General features: G+C 43.9%; 1 protein-coding gene across 1 annotated transcript in view; it reads left to right on the top strand.

Annotated features, from left to right (window-relative positions):
• Positions 1–8,873: 8,873 nt before the first annotated feature.
• Positions 8,874–19,908, top strand: part of LOC134402423 (cytochrome P450 2J2-like) — a 49,655-nt gene continuing 38,620 nt past the window's right edge. The window contains exons 1-2 of the mRNA XM_063131852.1: positions 8,874–9,041; positions 12,922–13,084. Of these exons, the coding sequence (XP_062987922.1) occupies positions 8,874–9,041; positions 12,922–13,084 (331 nt within the window). The remainder of the gene's footprint in view (positions 9,042–12,921; positions 13,085–19,908) is intronic.

The raw sequence follows: 19,908 nt of genomic DNA, 5'->3' as shown, positions 1-19,908 counted from the left end.
GAGTCGGGGGGCGGAGCTTGACTGCCATGGAAGGGTGAGATTTCTTATGAGGCTCCCAGATGGCTGAGCCGAAAAATTCAATTATCTTTTTTATTATTATTATTACATTTTTATACTGCAAAATAGCCGAAGCTCTCTGGGCGGTTCACAAAAATTAAAACCATCATAAAACAACCAACAGGTTAAAAACTCAAATACAAAATACAGTATGAAAAGCACAACCAGGATAAAACCACGCAGCAAAATTGATGTAAGATTAAAATACAGAGTTAGAACAGTAAAATTTAAATTTAAGTTAAAATTAAGTGTTAAAATACTGAGAAAATAAAAAGGTCTTTAGCTGGCGATGGAAGGAGTACAGTGTAGGCGCCAGGCAGACTGCTCTGGGGAGCTCGTTCCACAACTGGGATGCCGCAGCGGAGAAATCCCTCCTCCTAGTAGCCACCTGCCTCACTTCCTTTGGGGAAGGGGCCCTGTAGATGATCTTAAGGTCTGGGCAGGTATATATGGGAGGAGGCATTCCTTCAAATAACCTGGCCCCAAACCGTTTAGGGCTTTAAATGTCAATACCAGAACTTTGAATTGGGCCCGGACCTGGACTGGCAGCCAATGAAGTTGTAAAAGGACTGGCGTAATGTGATCTCGCCAGCAAGTCCCTGTTAGTAAATGGGCTGCCCTGTTTTGTACCAGCTGAAGCTTCCTGACCGTTTTCAAAGGCAGCCCCACATATAACGCATTGCAGTAATCCAAACGAGAGGTTATCAGAGTATGGATAACTGTAACTAGGCTATCGCTGTCCAGATAAGGGCGCAGTTGGTATATCAGCCTATGCTGATAAAAGTTGCTCTTTGCCACTGAGTTCACCTGTGCCTCAAGTGACAGTTCTGGATCCAAGAGCATCCCCAAACTACGGACCCAATCCTTTAGGGACAGGGCAAACATCACCTCACCGGACAAATGAACCACCCGCTAACAGTACCTCCGTCTTGTCTGGATTGAGTCTCAGTTTGTTAGCCCTCATCCAGTCCATTACCGTGCCCAGGCACTGGTTCAGAACAGTCACTGCCTCACCTGGGTTTGATGAAAAGGAAAGGTAGAGCTGGGTATCATCCACATATTGATGACACCTCAGTCCACATCTCCGGATAACCTCCCCCAGCGGCTTCATGTATATGTTAAACAGCATAGGGGATAAAATAGAGCCCTGCGGAACCCCATGGCTTAGGAGCCATGGCACAGAGCAATAATCCCCCAGCACCACCTTCTGGAATCGACCGTCCAAGTAGGAGCGGAACCACTGCAACACATTACCTCCAACTCCCAGCTCAGACAACCTATCCAGAAGGATACCATGGTCGATGGTATCGAAGGCCTCTGAGAGGTCTAGGAGAACCAACAGGGTCACACTCCCCCTGTCTCTCTCCCGGCAGAGGTCATCCCACAGGGCGACCAAGGCAGTTTCCATTCCAAAACCAGGCCTGAAACCCGATTGAAATGGATCTAGATAATCCATTTCATTCAAGAGTGCCTGGAGTTGTCCTGCAACCACCCGCTCAAGCACCTTGCCCAGAAAGGGATATTAGCCACCAGGCTGTAGTTGTTAACTATTGGAATATGTTGGTCTAATATTTACAACCTTATTTTAGTTATTGCCAGACTGGGATTCTGGCCAATAACCTTACAACAGAGTTTTGCAGCGGTTTCCAGCAAATCAGCACAGACACAGATTAAGACTGAGACTTTCAGTAGGTTTAAAGAAACCTTTACTGGCATATAAAAATATAATTTAGTTATGGCAATCACAAATACAAATACTTACATACGGTCAGTCAATACAGCTCTGATACATGGAGTGAGTGATATCTGAGTTATACATGTACATGGGAATACAATCCTTTTTATAGGCTAACTGTACAATGATGCAACTGCTTGCAATCCCTTAATTGAAACAATCAAGTCACCAATTATTCAATCGTGACATCAATGTCCAGGTGCAACGTTGACCTTTAAGTTTTCTGCTGAGTCTTCTGATTCCTCCAGCTCCTCAGCAATTAGTAAATCCCTGGAAACATATCCAGGATCCATTCCAGGATCCAACACCCCTTCATATGTTTACACTGGATTTAACAACACATTGTACAGTTATTTACATTTGTCCTCCCTGAAACCTAAAGTTTCACAAACTTCCCTGTGTTTGGTGGGACCTAGTGGCTTTGTGAACATGTCAGCAAGGTTTTCTTTGGACTCACAATAAACTCACAATAAACTTCCACTTTCTTTGTGTTTTTCATGTTTTTGAAAAATTGTGGCTATGTGCTTTAACTTTAACTGTTACTGGCTTCTCCACCGGGACCTAAAGAGCCTAAAAGTCCTTTATTTAACTGGATTAGCCAAGTAACCTTACCATACACCAGCACAATACTTAGCCTCATAGGAAAAACTTCACTTGCTTCCTATCTTTTCAAATGTCACCATAAACCTGCTGAGAATAGTAACAAAACAGACAATCAAACTGTTCACTGAACATAACATTTTTCACCACCAAATGATACAAGCCTGAAGTTGCTAAAGCTGTTTCTTTTGCAGGTTGCTTCACACATTCATTTCCATGGGGCTTTTTCCCTTTGCAATCCTGCAATCACATTGCTTAGCAAAAACTTCTTTCATCTGCTTGATCCTTTTTCAATCCTAGGAAAAACTCTTTCCAACAACAAAAGATTTAAACATTTTTGAAGAACATTCAATTTCAAACTGCCTCCTTAACTTTTCTGGCAACAAGCCGAGGCTTGAATTTCTTCACCCCTTCTCTAACTGCTTGCGTCTAAACACCTTCCTGCAGCTTAGAGATTTTTGCCCTACTGGCAAACTCGTCTCTTCCTTAAGACTGTTTCTTTTCTTTTGCTCGGCATTTTCCAACTGCTGCCTCTCTAAAGAATTCAACTTCTTAACCTCAGAGTAAGAACTAGGCTCATAATTCACACAGCAAGCTTCAAAGCCGTACCGTTTTGGTGGTACGCCTTTATTAACTCTTTGACTGCGTCTTGGAGCTTCTTCCTGCTGCTGTTCTTGCCTTAACTCTTGAGTCTCTGTACTTTGTGGGTTAACCAACAATTCAGGCTGCTTTCTAGTTCTATCAGCACTACCAGGTTGCCGTGCACTCTTTTCCAATTCGCTTCACTAAAGTTAGCTGACCTAGAGACCACTATCCTTCCCCCTTCGCACAAAAACCTCCAGTTGTTGTGATCATAACCTACAAAGCGTAATCTGATTTCTTTGGAAAAAACAGTACATCTCTGTGAAATTGGAACATTTACAACAGCAAAACTCCCCCAAGTTCTCAAGTGCTTTAGATTTGGTTTCCTGTTGTAAAGCAAAAAGAAAGGAATGTTATTTATGGTTTTAGTCCAAGTCCTGTTACAAAGGTAATTGGCTGCCACAAACGCTTCTCCCCACAATTGTGGCTCTGCTTCAGCGTCCTTTAACAAGCATTGCATTTTTTCTTTCAGCACACCGATGCGCCTCTCAACATTGCCGTTCTGATGCGGTGTCCTCGGGCTGCATAATTTATGACTTATGCCAGTCTTTTTACAAAACTGCTTAAAACGGGTCGATTGGAATTCGCCTCCCCGATCCGTCAAAATCTCACGTATTTGCTTCTGGAGTTTTCTCTCTATGAATTTAACCCATTCCTGCACCGTGTCTAAACATTCAGATTTGTGCTTTAACAAATATACCCACGAAAACCGGGTTTTATCATCCAGAATGACTAAAGCATATCTGGCTCCTCCATAGCTCTCTGGATCAACATGCTGAAAATGCAGACAAGTGGATGGATGTGCTAGCTGACAAGATTGTTCAGAATGACAAGAGTATAAAGATTTTAAAGGCAGGAATAAACCTGTTGGAGAAAAGGCAAGATGTTTTTGAAAAAAGTTATAATGTACAGTTTCAGGACCATGAATTAAGGCTAATTCAATTAGAAGACCAGAATTGACGATCATCACTTCGAATTAAGAATCTTGTTCAAATATCAGAAGATTTGAGAAAAGTAATTTTGCAGTGGTTTAAAGATATGATGCCTGATCTGGAAATAGAGGACTGTGACCTGGATAGGATTCACAGAGTGGGAGAACTAAATTATAAAGGAGCAACTAGAGACATTCTGGTGAAATTTGGCAGCTATTATAAAAAAGAGCAAGTTATGAAGAAATTGAGGTCCATGGCTCTGATACAATATAAAGGCAAATCAGTGCAAATCTACAACGATCTTTGTCAGCAAACACTCAAATGGAGACGCAGTGTCAATCCAATAACTGAATTACTAACAAAGAATACAATAAAGTATGCCTGGGGTTACCCTGTTTTTTTAAGATTTACACATGGTGGGAGGCAACACAGAGTAACCTCCTTGGATCAGGGCAAGGAGTTGCTGAAGAGTTTGGGTTTGTATAATGGTGCAAGTTTGAATGAAGCAGGTGGGAATGGAAGTGAAGTGGGGGCATCTGGGATGTAATAAACTTGATAAATTGATTATGAGATAATAGTATATAAAACTGTTAAAACATAGAGGTCTTGCTGGTCAGGTGGAGCACTTCCTCTCCCACCTCCCCTAAGGGTAGATAATGGCCGAAGTGATAGACTTACAGGGATTTGGGGGGGAAAGAGGTGGGGGTGGGGTGGGGGTGGGGGGTTGATTGGGTGGGAGGGAGGGGTTTGAAGGGGTTTTTATGGTTTTTGTGTTTTTATGTATGTGAATTTGAGTTGCAGAACACATGTGATCGGAAGAAGTACCAAAAGGTTGAATATGGATAAGAAAATAAAAGTATCAACACTCAATATTAAAGGTCTGGGGGCAGTCATGAAAAGGAGGAGAATTGAACAAATGTTAAATAGAGAAGGATCTGATATTATTATGCTGCAAGAAACACACCAGGGGTTCGATGGGGTAAACGAAGTGGTCAGTTTATTATGAAAAGTCATTGGGAACTTCAAAAAAAATGGAGTGGCTACTTTGATTTCAAAAAAAGTGGATTTATATTAGAAACTATAAAAAAGGATGATAATGGTAGATATCTTATGATAAAGGGTCAAATTGAAGGTAAAGCATATACATTAGTTAATGTTTATGTCCCTAATGAGAGACATAGAGAGTTTTATACAGAATTATTTAAAGAAATAGAAGAGTTTAAGGAGGGGTATGTTATCTTAGCTGGGGACTTTAATATGGTTATGGACTATAGATTGGACAGGTCAAACCCCACTAATGCTGAAAAGAGAAATAATGAATTGGCTTGAGTCTTGGCATGCTGATGTATACATGCATGAGGTGTCATGGTGCCGAATTTGAGCTTTCTAACTGTAACAGAAAAAAAGTTGTAGACTTTTTTGGATTTCAATGCAAGCCTATGGGGGGGGGGGGAAGCCGAGCTCCGATCTGGATCCGCAGCTTTGCAGTGAACCAGAGCAGACTATAGGCGGAGCAGACCCGATCCAGAAGTTGCGGATCTGGAGGAGAAGCAGAGCGGGGGGTCCATGCACAGCCCTACTGGTCATCCAACGCCACCATCTCACCAATGCAGGTGGTGATCTGGGTGGGCACTGGAAAACATCATCTTGTGGCTTCATACTTCCCCCACCCCATGTCCTCGTGGGTTGCCTGCCTAAACCTTTTGGGGATTGAAGATGGAGAGCTTAGAGTGCCAGCAGCAGCAGTAGCCTTCTGCTGTCCCCTGGAACCAGTCGCCTTGGAAGTGCCCGCCTCTTTCCCCAGCAAGACCGAATGGTGCTGCCTCTGCAGATGCATCTTCAGGCTGCTGGTTCCATACCTGAACCCTTGCTTAGGGTGACCTTATAGTGGAGACAGAGAGCAAAGTGGGATCCACTCCCACCTCAAAGTGGTCCCACACTATGCTTGTCTTTCGCTTCCATGGTGACACCAATTGCTCACCTGAGCTCTCTGGTGTTGCCACAGAAACTGGGGTTACAGAGGAAGAGGGATTGGATGAGACTGGGGACAGAACCTTGGCCTGCTGCTGCTCCTCATCACCCACATCCTGGAGGACCATCTCCTCCTCCTCCTGCCCCTCCACTGTGCTGAGGACCTCATCTATAAGGTCTGGAGACAGGTCCATCAGGGGCTCATGGCCTCAAGCAATAATGAAGGAGTTGGGGATACTCCTCCTCCTCCTCCTACAATGGCACTAATGCTGCTGCTGCCTGCCTCTTGAAAAGGTGCACTTTTCCCACCCTCAAAAAGAGAACGCCAGGCACAAGTTGGAGAAGCGGGTGCATCTTCCTGCTTCTGTTGAGAAGCAGCCAGCCAAGGACTTGCCCGTTTGATTTTCACAGCAGGAGAGGCTGCCTGCTTACTGGTGTTAGCCTTGCCTTGACCACCACTGCTTTCAGCATGCTCAGCCATAGTCGGGCTGCTGCTGTCTTTTCTCATGATGTATATTAATTATTATAAATAATTAAAATTATAATAGTAATAATAAATGTATTTCTTATTTGGGGAAATGGGACAAGTGTGTATGCTTTGCCCAAACTTGATTTGAATGGTCAAACTTTATTTGCTTTTTGCACTTAACAAGCAGTGCACAGCAAACACACACACAATCACACACAGTCCAAAGAAACACTCACATACAGAGAGAAAGTAAGAGACAGAAAGAGAGGATAACTTTTTGGGGTGTATTTTTGTAAACATTTTTTTTATATAGAAGAAAGAAGGAAGATGAAACTATTGGAATATGTTGGTCTAATATTTACAACCTTATTTTAGTTATTGCCAGACTGGGCTTCTGGCCAATAACCTTATAGCAGAGTTTTGCAGCGGTTTCCAGCAAATCAGCACAGACACAGATTAAGACTGAGACTTTCAGTAGGTTTTAAAGAAACCTTTACTGGCATATAAAAATATAATTTAGTTATGGCAATCACAAATACAAATACTTACATACGGTCAGTCAATACAGCTCTGATACAGTGATCATTTCTGATACATGTACATTGGAATACAATCCTTTTTATAGGCTAACTGTACAATGATGCAACTGCTTGCAATCCCTTAATTGAAACAATCAAGTCACCAATTATTCAATCATGACATCAATGTCCAGGTGCAACGTTGACCTTTAAGTTTTCTGCTGAGTCTTCTGATTCCTCCAGCTCCTCAGCAATTAGTAAATCCCTGGAAACATATCCAGAACCCTGATCCAGGATTCCAACAGAAACACAGTCACAGAACACAGGGTTTAAAAGAGGGGGGAGGGGTTGGTGTTGGGGTTGGGGTTGGGGTTGGGGTGGGGTTGGGAAACCAAACAAACAAACACTCAAAAAATGAAAAATTAAAAGTTTATATAAATCAAAGTAAAGGAAAAGCACAGAGCAAGCAGTCAGAAACAAACAAACAAACAACCAAACACACAACCCAAGCTAAATCCTAATCCTAATAATCCTATATCTCCTCCGAAACACAGCTGCAGCACAGAACTAACTCCACAAAGTTCAGCCCCACAAAGAGACAGAAAGGAAAAGGATCTCTGGGTGGGTCTGCCTTAGTCTCCCCTCCAACATTGGGATTGGAGGATGCTTCACATAAGGTGATCACTTCTCATCACAATTGGGAGTTGAATCCGCCTATCATCGCTTCAAAAAACCCTTACCCCCTCCCACTTTTAGCCATTCTAAACAAATTAATAGAAAGCAAACCGCAGGATGAAAATGTATGAACATCTCCACAAATGACCCCCAACCACCACTCTCTAAGCACAGTAAGTTTCAGGGATGTGGGTTTCAAAACAAAAAAGTTATACGCTAATCTTTTCTGCAGTGCAATCCTATGGGGGGAAATATCCAAAATGGCAGGTGGAGAGTTTCGCAAAAAGCAAATCGATTCGCTTGTGGGTGCTTCTCTTTGTGATATGTGGATGTATGTACCTTTAAGAGGCCTGTAGCTGCCTGGACGGGGCCTCTATTTCATCCACTTGGTGGTGTGGGCCTTGCTGCAGGGAGTTTGGTGTGTCACTGTTCCAGGAGGTTTCAGTAATAAAGGAATCCAGCAAGGAAAAGGCTCTGAAGTTATTGCCTGGTAGTCTAGGGGCAAGCGGCAGGCTGAGCAGGTAAGCTCACCCGTATGGTCCCTATGCCTGAGGGATACTACACTCTTCACTATGCTTTGCTAGCCCCCTGACTCGCCTCTCCTCTGCCTATAACAGAAATGAAACCCCCGCTTTGCTATCTCTTCTAAGAACCGAAGAGAAGCAGATCACAGCCCTACTTTAAGGCCAACCTTCCTCACAGACTTGGAGCTTAACAGTGCAAGGGGCAGTGACACAGAAGGCCTCCCTACCCCAAATGGGGGAAGCCTGGGAGATGACGAACATTGAGGCACCACTCTCAGGCCGTGAACGTCTCACCCGATACAGCAATGGCATGAGGCCAGATTAGAGAAGATGCCCACTTAGGATTTCCCTTTCTGTGGATCTATTAATAAATGTGGCCCTGTTTTTTTGTCTGCTTCAATATTTCCCACACTCCACATTCCCAGTAATGTTTTGAAATCCGTGATTGTCCTAGTTTTCTGGTACATGTGGCAACCCTGTACTTATCAGAATTAGCCATTGTGCAAACTACAGCACAATACTGTGACATGTGCTTGGGGATCCAGGCATGTGTCAAGACAATTAAGATATGATGTCAAAGGACTTGATGCTTATTAACTTTTAACTGGAAGATATCAACAGATACTAATAGGGAAGAAGAGAGAGAAGTGGCAGCGTCTCTGACAAAGGCAAAAGGCCATCACAAAAAGAAGATTCAACACACCAAGATACATTAGACAGCATCAAAGAGAAGGAGAAGGCAGGAGAAAGATGGGGATATGGGTGCTTTTGACTACTGGGCTAGTGGCTCTTCTGATTTTGGACTTCCTGAGACAACTCTGGACACACAGACACTACCCTCCTGGGCCTATTTCTCTTCCTATAATTGGAGGAATATGGCGGGCCGCAAGTAGACTTTCTGAAGATACTCTCATTAAGGTACTTCTTTCCAAATCATTAATGAATACTTCATTAAGCTGAGTAAAGGATTGAGTGAAGAGAATTTTGAATTCTTTCCTGTTGCAGTGATTATCAACAAAAGAGTTGTGTTAATAAAATCTTCTGGAAGAAATATAATCCTCCTCTCTTACCTTCTGTTCTTTGATCTTGCAGAGATCTGCAATCTATAAATTACGATGCTCTTTCTCAATCCTTGTCTTTTTCTCTTTCTTCTGTTATTTCTAAACATGGTGAAAACAGTTTTGCTTGTCTTCCCTCCCAAACCATCCCCTTGCTCTTCATTCTTTGTTACTGTTTTTTTTATTTTATAATTGAAACAACAAACACAAATCAAAATCACTTAATACAAGATATTATAATATCTTACTATCATTTTGAGTCTTCTTAATTTCTTTAACTTGATTTTTCACTTGATCAACCTCTGTCTTCAAAAAGCCTAATTGATTATCTCTTATAGCCATTTCTGCAGCCAGCTTATCCACCCTCTTATTATTTTTGTCAATTTCTGTTTCAATTTTCATAAAAAGCTCAGCTTTAAGACTTTTCAACATAGCTGAAATTTGATCCACCATTTCCTCTTGCCCTGCTGGCTCTGCGCCAGCTCCGGCAGCCATCTTCAACTCCTTTGTTGATATTGTAGATTCTTCTTGTTTTTCTTCCGTCTCCGGCTCTGGATCAACAACTCTTTGAAGTCTTTTAATGGTATTGTTGGACGCGTGTTGAACCCAGCGTGGCTTCACCACCGGGGCTTTTTTTTTGGGTGGCATAGGCTTAGAAATACTAACTGGTGTTAGTTAGTTTCGCTTTTGAGTCCAACAGACAGCGAGCTCAGAAGGGTTTTACTGCCGTGCTTAACGAGATTTATTACTTGCTACTGAAAAGGTGGCTATCAATCAATCTCTCCTGATGATGGCTCTGCAATTAAAATTCCTTTCAAGATAAGCTCTCCGTCTGGGAGATTTCTTATGCAGCCGCTCTTAACAGTTCAAGGAGGGGCTACTTCTCCACTAGCCACCTTCCTTCCACTTTAAATACACTCGTTAAGCAGCAAAATACTTTAATCTTTTAAATCCCATTCTGTAGCTCAAAGTTTCCCATTCAATCTTCACCGTTCTTCACTATATCCAGCTCAAATAATTAGATGATAAGGCTTAAAAACCTACCGGTCAATCGGCAGTTCTTTTTTTCCCTTATTGCTCCATTGGCACGCTGGCTCCTCCCCCATTCTTTGTTACTGTTAATAAGTAACACACTTACTTAGTAAAGTGTCACACTTTATCCTGTGGAAGAAGCTCGTAGTCTTGGCTTCATTTTTGATTCTTCATTCTTTCTCCTCACGTATTGAGGCTGTTGCTAAGTCCTGCCGTTTTTTCCTATATAACATTGCTAGGATCCGTCCATTCTTATTTGAATCTTCTGCTAAGATGCATTGGTTATCTCCCGTTTGGACTTTTGTAATCTTCTTTTGACTGGTCTTCCTTATGCTCATCTCTCCTCTTTGGTCTTTCTTCACCATTCTGCAGCTAAGATTATTTCCTTAGCTCATCGTTTTGACCATGTTTCTCCTTTGATGAAATGTCTTCATTGGCTTCCGATCCCATATAGAATTCAGTATAAGCTTCTTTTGCTGACATTCAAAGTGTGTCGTGGTCTTGCACCTTCTTATCTTTCTTCTCTCATTTTACTTTACTATCCCCCTCGTACCCTCCGTTCTTCAAATGTTATGTTGTTCTCCCACCCAAGAGTTTCTATCTCTCTTGCCCAGCTTCGCCCATTCTCTCTGGCTGCCCTGTTTGCTTGGAATGCTCTTCCAGAGCAACTACATACCACAAGTTCCATTGTAGATTTTAAAATGCGTTTGAAAACTCATTTGTTTTCAATAGCTTTTGGTATTTTAGCTTGATTTACTGTTCTTATTACTATAATTTTTCTCTTATTTCTGCTTTCATATGTTTTAATGTGATTTTAGATTGTAAGCCTCTAGGCAGGGTATCACTGTTTTATTTGTTTATTTTGTACAGCACTTCTTTTGCATATTTGGAATTAGAGCATGGGAAGTGACATCTGATTTCTTTTATTCTTTTTGCTATTTGGAACTTCTAAGTCAGTCCCGAGAAAGAATAGCCCTTGGTACCAATCAGCTTAGCACACTGTCCATTGAAGATGACCCTGAGTCAAAAAGCATCTGGCCAAAGGGAAAAACTCCACTGAGCATTTTCTGTCTAGTAGTTTGATAATTTTATGGTAGTATTGTACATGTGATAGAATGCTCCATATATATTTTTAAATTTTATAATTTAATTTATAAAATTGTATTTTTAACCTCTTTCCTTAACTTCCTTGTTTGCATTTATATTGTGTTAGGTTAAGGTTATCACCTTTTTGTTGTATTTGTGACTTTCCACCAAATGCCAATTCTTTGGGGGTTTCCAGGCTTCCATGTCATTTTCCCCCATTCTAAAAGATTGAAATGCCTCTGCTCAGGCTTAATGACTGGCAGGAAGAGCATTAAGCTAAAATACGCTGGTATTTTTTCTTCTTTCCCCTGCCCCTTTTCCTTCTGGTCCATCCCCTTTTTCCTTCTGTCCCCTCCCACCACTGCATTGCGGACCCCGAGAGCTTCTTCTAAATGGAATTCAGCCCCCAGGCTAAAAGAGGACCTGGAGGTCTGGACCAGATGAATTCTGATCTACCTCCACCTCCGTTTCTAGCAGAATCTCTGGAACCAAGTACACATAGTGCTGAAACACTCCTCACAACCCATTAACTCTTTGCAAACCAGTAGTTTCCCACCTTTTTCAGACCAGGGGACTTTCTTTAGTCTGAACATGCATTTGGGACCCACTTCTTTTCTTTTTACCATATATTTTGTACAGTGGCAGTGCTGCTTTTGCAATCCACCTTTGGTCAGGCTGCAACCCAGTAGTGGGTCCTGACCAACCAACTGAAGGCCACTGTACCTGGTGCTCTCCAGATGTTTGGGATTTCAGTTCACATCAATGCCAGCCTGCGTGGCCAATTATGATGAATCCAGCACTTCTAGTCCAAAACATCTGGGTGGCATGTGGTTGCAGAAAGTTGCTCTAATGGTGAAAACTGACTTTACTTTATCTAGCTGCTATATCTCATTTCCATTTAGACTCAAGAGTAAATGTGGGGGCCTGATCCGGATCTTTAAAGCCCCCTTTAAACCACTTAGAATTGGCTGCCCAATGCTCATTTAAAGTAACATTTGTTCTGGGCATCAGCCACCAAAGTTGTAACACACTAAAGATTTTGGTGTTGGTGAAGAAGCCAGTGGGGCTTTCACAGTGGGGCTGGGGCAATCTGAAGGTGCTCTCTGCTGCTCTTATCCTAGCCAAGTACAAGGCAGGCAGGAGGAGAGAGTAAACAAAATAGGTTGGGAATACATAAGAAAGGGTGGAAGAGGGAATATTCCAGGAGAAAGGATGAGAAAGGAAGATCTTGGCAGGAATCTCAGAGAGAAAGTGGGAGGGGTCATAGCTCTATGTGGTAGAGCTCATGCTTTGTGTGCAAAGGTCTGAGGTTCAGGCCCCAGCTGCTCCAGGTTGGGTGAGGAAAGAATCCAGCTTGAAACTCAGGAGATTGCTGCCAGTCAGTCAGTCAGTGTCAACATTACTGGGCTAAATTGACCAATTTTCTGACTCAGTAGAAGGCAGCCTCCTACATTCCTAAAGGAAAACTGGTAGGGTGATTAGGCAGAGAGGAGAGGTGCTGCACATGGCCCCAAGCTGCAGAGGTGAGGATGTGAGGAAGGGTGGTGTTCATGTATTAACTTGAAATAATCCAATTTGTTTGATTGCTACATTTTTGTCCTCTACTTTAATCCAAATGGCAGGTAGAAAAGCAATATGGAAATATTTGCTGTGTGTGGGTAGGACATCTCCCTGTGATAGGTGTGTCTGGATTCCAAGCTGTGAAAGAAGTGCTGATCAACCATGCAGAAGCATTCTCTGAGCGACCATTGTCTCCTTTCCTAAAAGCTATAGGAAGAGAAAGGGGTAAGTTGTGAACAGACAGTACATGTACTGCACCTTTTTTTCTAGAGAAAACATAAGATGACAAACGATTTCTCTATAAAATGCGCAGTCAACTTGAGATATCACTAGCAGGTAAAATCAGGAAATAGTAATTCAACTGTATTTAGCTAGGGTGACCAACTGTCAGGATTTCCCCGGATTTGTCCTGGTTTTTGTTCTTTCCATGGTGTCAGGGGGGATTTTCTATAATTTTCAATAATGTCCTGGAATGACACACCTTCCCTTTTAAGGCTGTCATTAGCATGGCAGGAGGGAATGACATGCTTTCTTGAGGCACATCATTCCCCCACCCCGAGCTCCAATTGAGGTCTTAAAGGGGAAAGTGGGTCATTCATGGACATTATAGAAAAGGCCCCAATTGGAGTGGATGGTGGTGGTGCAGAATGAAATCCTTTCCCCTCCTCCGCTCCAATCAGGTTCTTTAAGGTGGCGGGGGAATAACGTACTTTCTGCAGGACTCAGAAAGCTGCTTCCCCATACACACACTAGGTGTCCTCTTTTTTGGTTTCCCAAATATGGTCACCCTAGTACTATGACTGCTGTGGTTGTTTATTATGTTATAAAAATAAAGAAATGTTTTTATATAAGTGTAAGTTCCTTTTTTAGTATTTAGTATATTATTATAGTAGTTGTGTGCTTTTGCTACTCATTGGTTGCTATCATTTACTTTTTGTGAACCGCCCAGAGAGCTTCAGCTGTTGGGCAGTATGAAAATGTAATAAATAAATAAATGTGACCGAGGCCATGCCCCCTTGGAGGCCGGACATGTTGAGTTGGCACCGCCTTGGGGGTGGGCATGTTGGGGTGGCCACGCCTCCTGAGGGCGGCCATTTTGTCCTCCTTTTTGGTTTCCAAAATATGGTCACCCTAATTTAGCAGCTGTTAAGAGGATTGTGATGTAAGCGGTAAAATAGAGTATCACCTTCACTCGGAAGACAACAAAGGAGACACGAACCTATTGTGATGAAGGTTTTCAAGGGCAGGTCTTGCTGGTTTGAAAGATATACATAGAAAAGCCATGTGTAAAGAGCAGTCAAGCAGAAGCCAGGCAGGTGGATCTGAGAAAGAAACAAAGGAGGGCAAGAGCAGTTGAGTTGGGAGGAAAATGAAAGTTACATAAAACTCCATCTCACCGGGGGCTAACACGCTCTCTACCTTGCTTCTCTGCCCATGTTTCTTTCCTCAGTTACTTCCTCTTTTCAAAAGAGGAAGTACCCAATGAGCACGAGGCCCATTGAGTCTGCTGTTCTAATGGCGTTGCTTCTCCTGCACACAGCAGGAGAGAGCAGCAATTCCGAGTTTTTTAAAAAATGGACTTAAAGAGGGGCTTTTTTTGTCACATAAGGAGGCTTCATTCCCTAACCGAGGCACCAATATGCATTTATTTATTTATTTACCACCCAATCGCCAAAGCTTTCTGGGTGGTTCACAAAAATTAAAACCATGAAGACAATTCGAAGTATAAAACAAACAACAGCATACAAACACAGTATAAAAGTACAATATAAAAGCACAAACCAGAAAAAAATGGAGCACCAATGCAGGGATTAATATAGATTTAAAATACAGATTTAAAACAGCAAAGTTAAAGAAAAACTAAGATGATAAACTGTTAATGGGAAAATAAAAAGGTCTTCACCTGGTGCTGGAAAAAGTACAAAGTAGGTGCTGGGCGAACCCCTCTAGGCAGCTCATTCCACAGCCGTGGTGCTACAGCAGAGAAGGCCCTTCCTTTGACAGGGGCTCATGGAGAAGGACCCCTGTGGATGATCTTAGGGTCTGGGCAGGGACATATGGGAGGAGGTGTTCCTTCAGATAGCCTGGCCCAAGCCATTTATGGCTTTGAATGTTTATACCAGCACTTTGAATCAGGCCTGGATCTAGGGTGACCATATGAAAAGGAGGACAGGGCTCCTGTATCTTTAACAGTTGCCTAGCAAAGGGAATTTCAGCAGGTGTCTTTTGTATATATGGAGAACCTGGTGAAATCCCCTCTTCATCACAACAGTTAAAGGTGCAGGAGCTATACCAGAGTGACCAGATTTAAAAGAGGGCAGGGCGCCTGCACCTTTAACTGTTGTGATGAAGAGGAAATTTCACCAGGTTCTCCATATATACAAATGACACCTGCTGAAATTTTCTTTTCAGTACAACTGTTAAAGATACAGGAGCTTTGCTTCTGTGTTTGGAGATAGATTTAGGATTTAGCTTGGCGTGTGTGTTTGTTTGCTTCTTTCTGAATTTTTGCTTAGTTTGCTCTGTGTTTTTCCCTTACTTTGATTTAATATAAACTTTAATTTTAAATTTTGGAGTGTGTGTTTGTTTGTTTGTTTGGTTGTCCCCCCCTCCCCTCTCTTAAAGCCTGATTGTGTTTCATCTTCCTTCTTCCTTCTATATATTCAAAAAAATACAAAAAAATACAAAAAAAATTATTCTCTATTTCTTCTCTGTGTTACTTACTTGGACTGTGAGTGTGACTGTGTTATTGTGTGAGTGTTCTGTGTGCACTGTTTTTGTGAAGTGCAACAGCCACAGATTGAGCATTTCAAATCCTGTATGGGCAAAGCATACACACACTTCTTGTCCCATTTCCCTTATACACATTATTATTAATATTAATATTATATTCTTATACATATTATTATTACTATTAGTATATTCTTATAGATATTATTATTAGTATTAGTAGAATATCATCATGAGAAGAGGGAGCAGGCGCATGTCTGTGGCGGGGTGTGCTGAAAGTAGCAAGGAGGGTCAGGCTGGAAGCAGCAGTAAGCAGGCTGCCTCTCCTGCTGTGAAAATCAAACGGGCAACTCCTTGGTTGGCTGCTCCGCAACAGAAGCAGGAGAAGCAGCAAGCAGAGGCAGTCTCTTCTGCTACTTGTGCCTGGCATTCTCTTTTTGAGGGTGGGAATGGGAAAAGTGCCCCTTTGCAAGAGGCACGTGGCAGCAGTGCCATTATTAGAGGAGGAGGAGGAGGAGTATCCCCAACTCCTTCATTATCATTTGAGCCCATGAGCCTGCTGCTGGACCTGTCTCCAGACCTCCTAGACGAGCAGGAAGAGGTGGTGGTCCTCCAGGATGTGGGTGCTGAGGAGGAGCAGCAGCAGGCCGAGGCTCTCTCCCCAGTCTCATCCCACACCTCTTCCGGTGCAAACCCTGTTTCTGTGGCAACACCAGAGAGCTCAGGCGGGCAATTGGTGGTGTCACCACGGAAGCGAAAGAGAAGTATAGTGTGGGACCACTTTGAGGTGGGAGCGGATCCCCGCTTTGCTATCTGTCGCCACTGCAAACTCACCCTAAGCAGGGGTTCATCTACAGGGCATTATGGAACCAGCAGCATGAAGATGCATCTTCAGAGGCAGCACCAGGCGATCTTGCTGGGGAAAGAGGCAGGCAAGGTGACTGGTTCCAGGGGAAAGCCGAAGGCTGCTGCTGCTGCTGCTGGCACTGCCACTCTAAGCTCTCCATCTCCCATCCCCACGAGGGTTAGGCAGGCAACCCTGCAGGACATGGGGTGGGAGAAGTATGGACCCACAAGATGGCGTTTTCCAATGCCCACCCAGGGTGCTACTGTGGTGGGGCATCTGCCGGGACTGACTCCTCCCCAATACTAGATCTATGACATGTCACTCTGCCTGCCCCTCTGCTAGCCTGTCCTCCTCCTCGGTGACCGACTTGCTGGGATGGTTTGCATTTGCAATGCGTGACTAACTGCAGTGCTGACTTAGAAACCAGCCATCCTGGCCTCACTTCCTTGTGCCCCCAGAAATGCCCGCTACCTGCCTGCCTGCCTGTCTGTCTGCCTGCCTCGCCCAGGGTGCTGCTGTGGTGGGGCATCTGCAAGGGCTGACTCCTAGCCTGCTCTGCCTGCCTCTCTGCCCACCTGGTGCCTGGGAGATGGGCTTTGCGGTTCATGCCCAGCACCCTCCGGCACGCTTGCTCACAGTCGTCCTCCTCTGTGCCCCTCAATGCATAACTGCTGGCTTAGAAAGAAACAACCAGCCATCTTTGCCTCACTTGCTCCTTGTGCCCACTTACGGGATGGTTTGCTATGCGTTAGTGCTCAAGCCATCCTTGCGGCACTATTATGCATGCTACCTGCCCCCTGCCCTCCGTTCTCCCCTTCCCGCCTCGCAGGGATGGTGTCTTGCTTTGACTCAGGGGAGAAGTCCTTCCTGCACTCACTTAGACTTTATCAAGTTCAAAAATCCATTTTTCAAGTGTGCAAGAAGATTTAGGGTTATCTCATGGCATGTTGGGATTTTCTTTCAACTGGCCCCATTGAGCTGTCTGCATTGCAACTTTAAGTCCCTGACATACTGGAGTGTCCGATTTTCAAAACTTCCCCTAACATCAGGGGATGATGGGATTGGCTTGAAACTTGGCGTCCATGTGGACAAATGGGTAAGCTGTCATGGGACCAAAGGATAGGTTTCTGACGTGCAAATTGACGTAGTTCTAAAATGGGACTTGATTTGGGGTGAGTTAAAAGGTTAGCACCCCACAAAAAATCAGAGGATGATGGGATTGCCTTGAGTCTGGGCGTCCATGTGGACACATGGATTAGCTATCATGGTGCCGAGTTTGAGGTTTCTAACATGCAAATTGATGGAGCTATCGAAAGGGGTGTGAATGAGGTGCCTGATTTTCAAAAAATTCCCAAAAATCAGGGGATGATGGGATTGCCTTGAGTCTGGGTGTCCATGTGGACACATGGATAAGCTGTCATGGTGCCGAGTTTGAGGTTTCTAACATGCAAATTGACAGAGCTATCGAAAGGGGTGTGAATGGGGTGCCCGATTTTCAAAAATTCCCCAAAAATCAGGGGATGATGGGATTGCCTTGAAACTTGGCGTGTGTGTGTATACATCCATGAGGTGTCATGGTGCCAAACCTGAGGTTTCTAACTTTAACAGAAAAAAAGTTGTATACTTTTTTAGATTTCAATGCAAGCCTAGGGGGGAAAAACGGAGCTCCGATCCGGATCCGGAGCTCCTCAGCGGAGCGGAGCGGACATAGGCGGAGTGGGGGCGGGGCGAAGCGGCCCGATCCACAAAATGCTGATCTGGAAGAGAAGCGGAGCGGGGGGTCCGTGGTAGGCATGTGCTCCGCTCCGATTAGAAGCGCAGAAGCAGGAACGAATTGGCCTGCTCCGCCTTGCCCAGAGGCGGAGTAGAAGCGCACCGCGGACCCCTAGAAGCAAGGCAAAGAGAAGCGCCCATTTTCGGAACGCTCCGGTTTCCGTGTTCCGCTTCTATCGCCATCTTGAAACATTTCGCCCATAGGATTGCACTGCGGAAAAGAAAGGGGGATAACTGTGTTCTTTTTGAAGCTATCTTTCTAAAAATTCTTGTGCTTGGAGAGTCATGGATGGGGGTAATTTTGAGACTACTCTCAGCTCTCTGCGTGGTGCGGGTCGCGTACTAGAATTTTTTAAAAAAACGGCGGGAAAAATACCTTTTCTGAAAGGCTGAGGGGCAGAGTCAACTCCCTGTCATGATCACGTGATCCCAAAGTTGGAGGAGGGGATAGGCAAAACGGGTAACTTGGGATTCTGGGAACTTCTCTTTTTTAGTCTGAACGGACTTTTCCCAGTGTTTTTTAAAACAGTAGCCCCACCAAATGCACAAACACAACCTGAAATCATATACCAATAATAAGCCAATAATAAGAGATAGAAACACAGCACTGCTACCCACCCTAACTTAGGGGAACAACTGAAAAGATGTGGTGCAAGGGAATGAGCTCCCCTAGGCATCCCATGTGGACGTGCCCCCACTCTCTCCTGTACTTGGAAGGCCATTAGAGCCTTCCAAAGAGAGTAACCCGGTGGAGCAATGCCTATCATGAGTTGAAGTGACAGTTCCACTTTTCAGAGCTCTCCTGGTGGAGCAATGGCTTTCATGAGTTGAACTGACAGCCTTGCTTCTTAAAAGACTGGTTATCCAGTCAAATTGGCATTTGCTGCTTCCCCCTCCCCTGGGCACGTCCCCCTATTGCTGGTAAAAGACAGATATAGCCTTTTTTAAAAAGTTCTTCTTGTTGTTTATTCAGCAACACTGCTGCTTTTAATTCCATCCCTCCTTCGTTTATTGATTTATTCCATTTTATATGCATTACTGGCTTATCCTTGGCTCACTTCCTTATGCCCCCAGAAATGTCTGCTGCCTGCCTGCCTGCCTTCCCTCTCTCCTCCCCTGCCCGCCTCGCAGGTATGTTGTGTGTGTCTGGTTTTGACACAGGGGAGAAGTCCTTCCTGAGCTCACTTGGAGTTCTGAACGTTCCAAATCCATTTTACAAGTGTGGAAGAAGATTCATACTCCCCAATTCATGGCATGTTGGGATTTCCTTTGAAATGGCCCCATTGAGATGTCTGCAGGTTTAAGCCCCGCCAAAAAACAGGGGATGATGGGACTGCCTTGAGTCTGGGCGTGCATCTGTATCCCTGGATAAGCTATCATGGTGGTGAGTTTGAAATTTCTAACGTGCAAATTGACGGAGCTATCGAAAGGGGTGTGAATGGGGTGTTGGGTTTTCATAAATTCCCCCAAAATCAGGGGATGATGGGATTGCCTTGAGTCTTGGCATGCATGTGTATCCCTGGATAAGCTGTCATGGTGGTGAGTTTGAGGTTTCTAACGTGCAAATTGACGGAGCTATGGAAAGGGGTGTGAATGGGGTGCCCGATTTTCAAAAATTCCCAAAAAATCAGGGGATGATGGAACTGCCTTGAGTCTTGGCGTGCATGTGTATCCCTGGATAAGCTGTCATGGTGGTGAG

Source organism: Elgaria multicarinata, chromosome 8, assembly GCF_023053635.1.
Source record: "Elgaria multicarinata webbii isolate HBS135686 ecotype San Diego chromosome 8, rElgMul1.1.pri, whole genome shotgun sequence".
Lineage (NCBI taxonomy): Eukaryota > Metazoa > Chordata > Lepidosauria > Squamata > Anguidae > Elgaria > Elgaria multicarinata.
The sequence above is the reverse complement of the archived record's forward strand: the minus strand, read 5'-3'. Positions and strand labels throughout refer to the sequence as shown.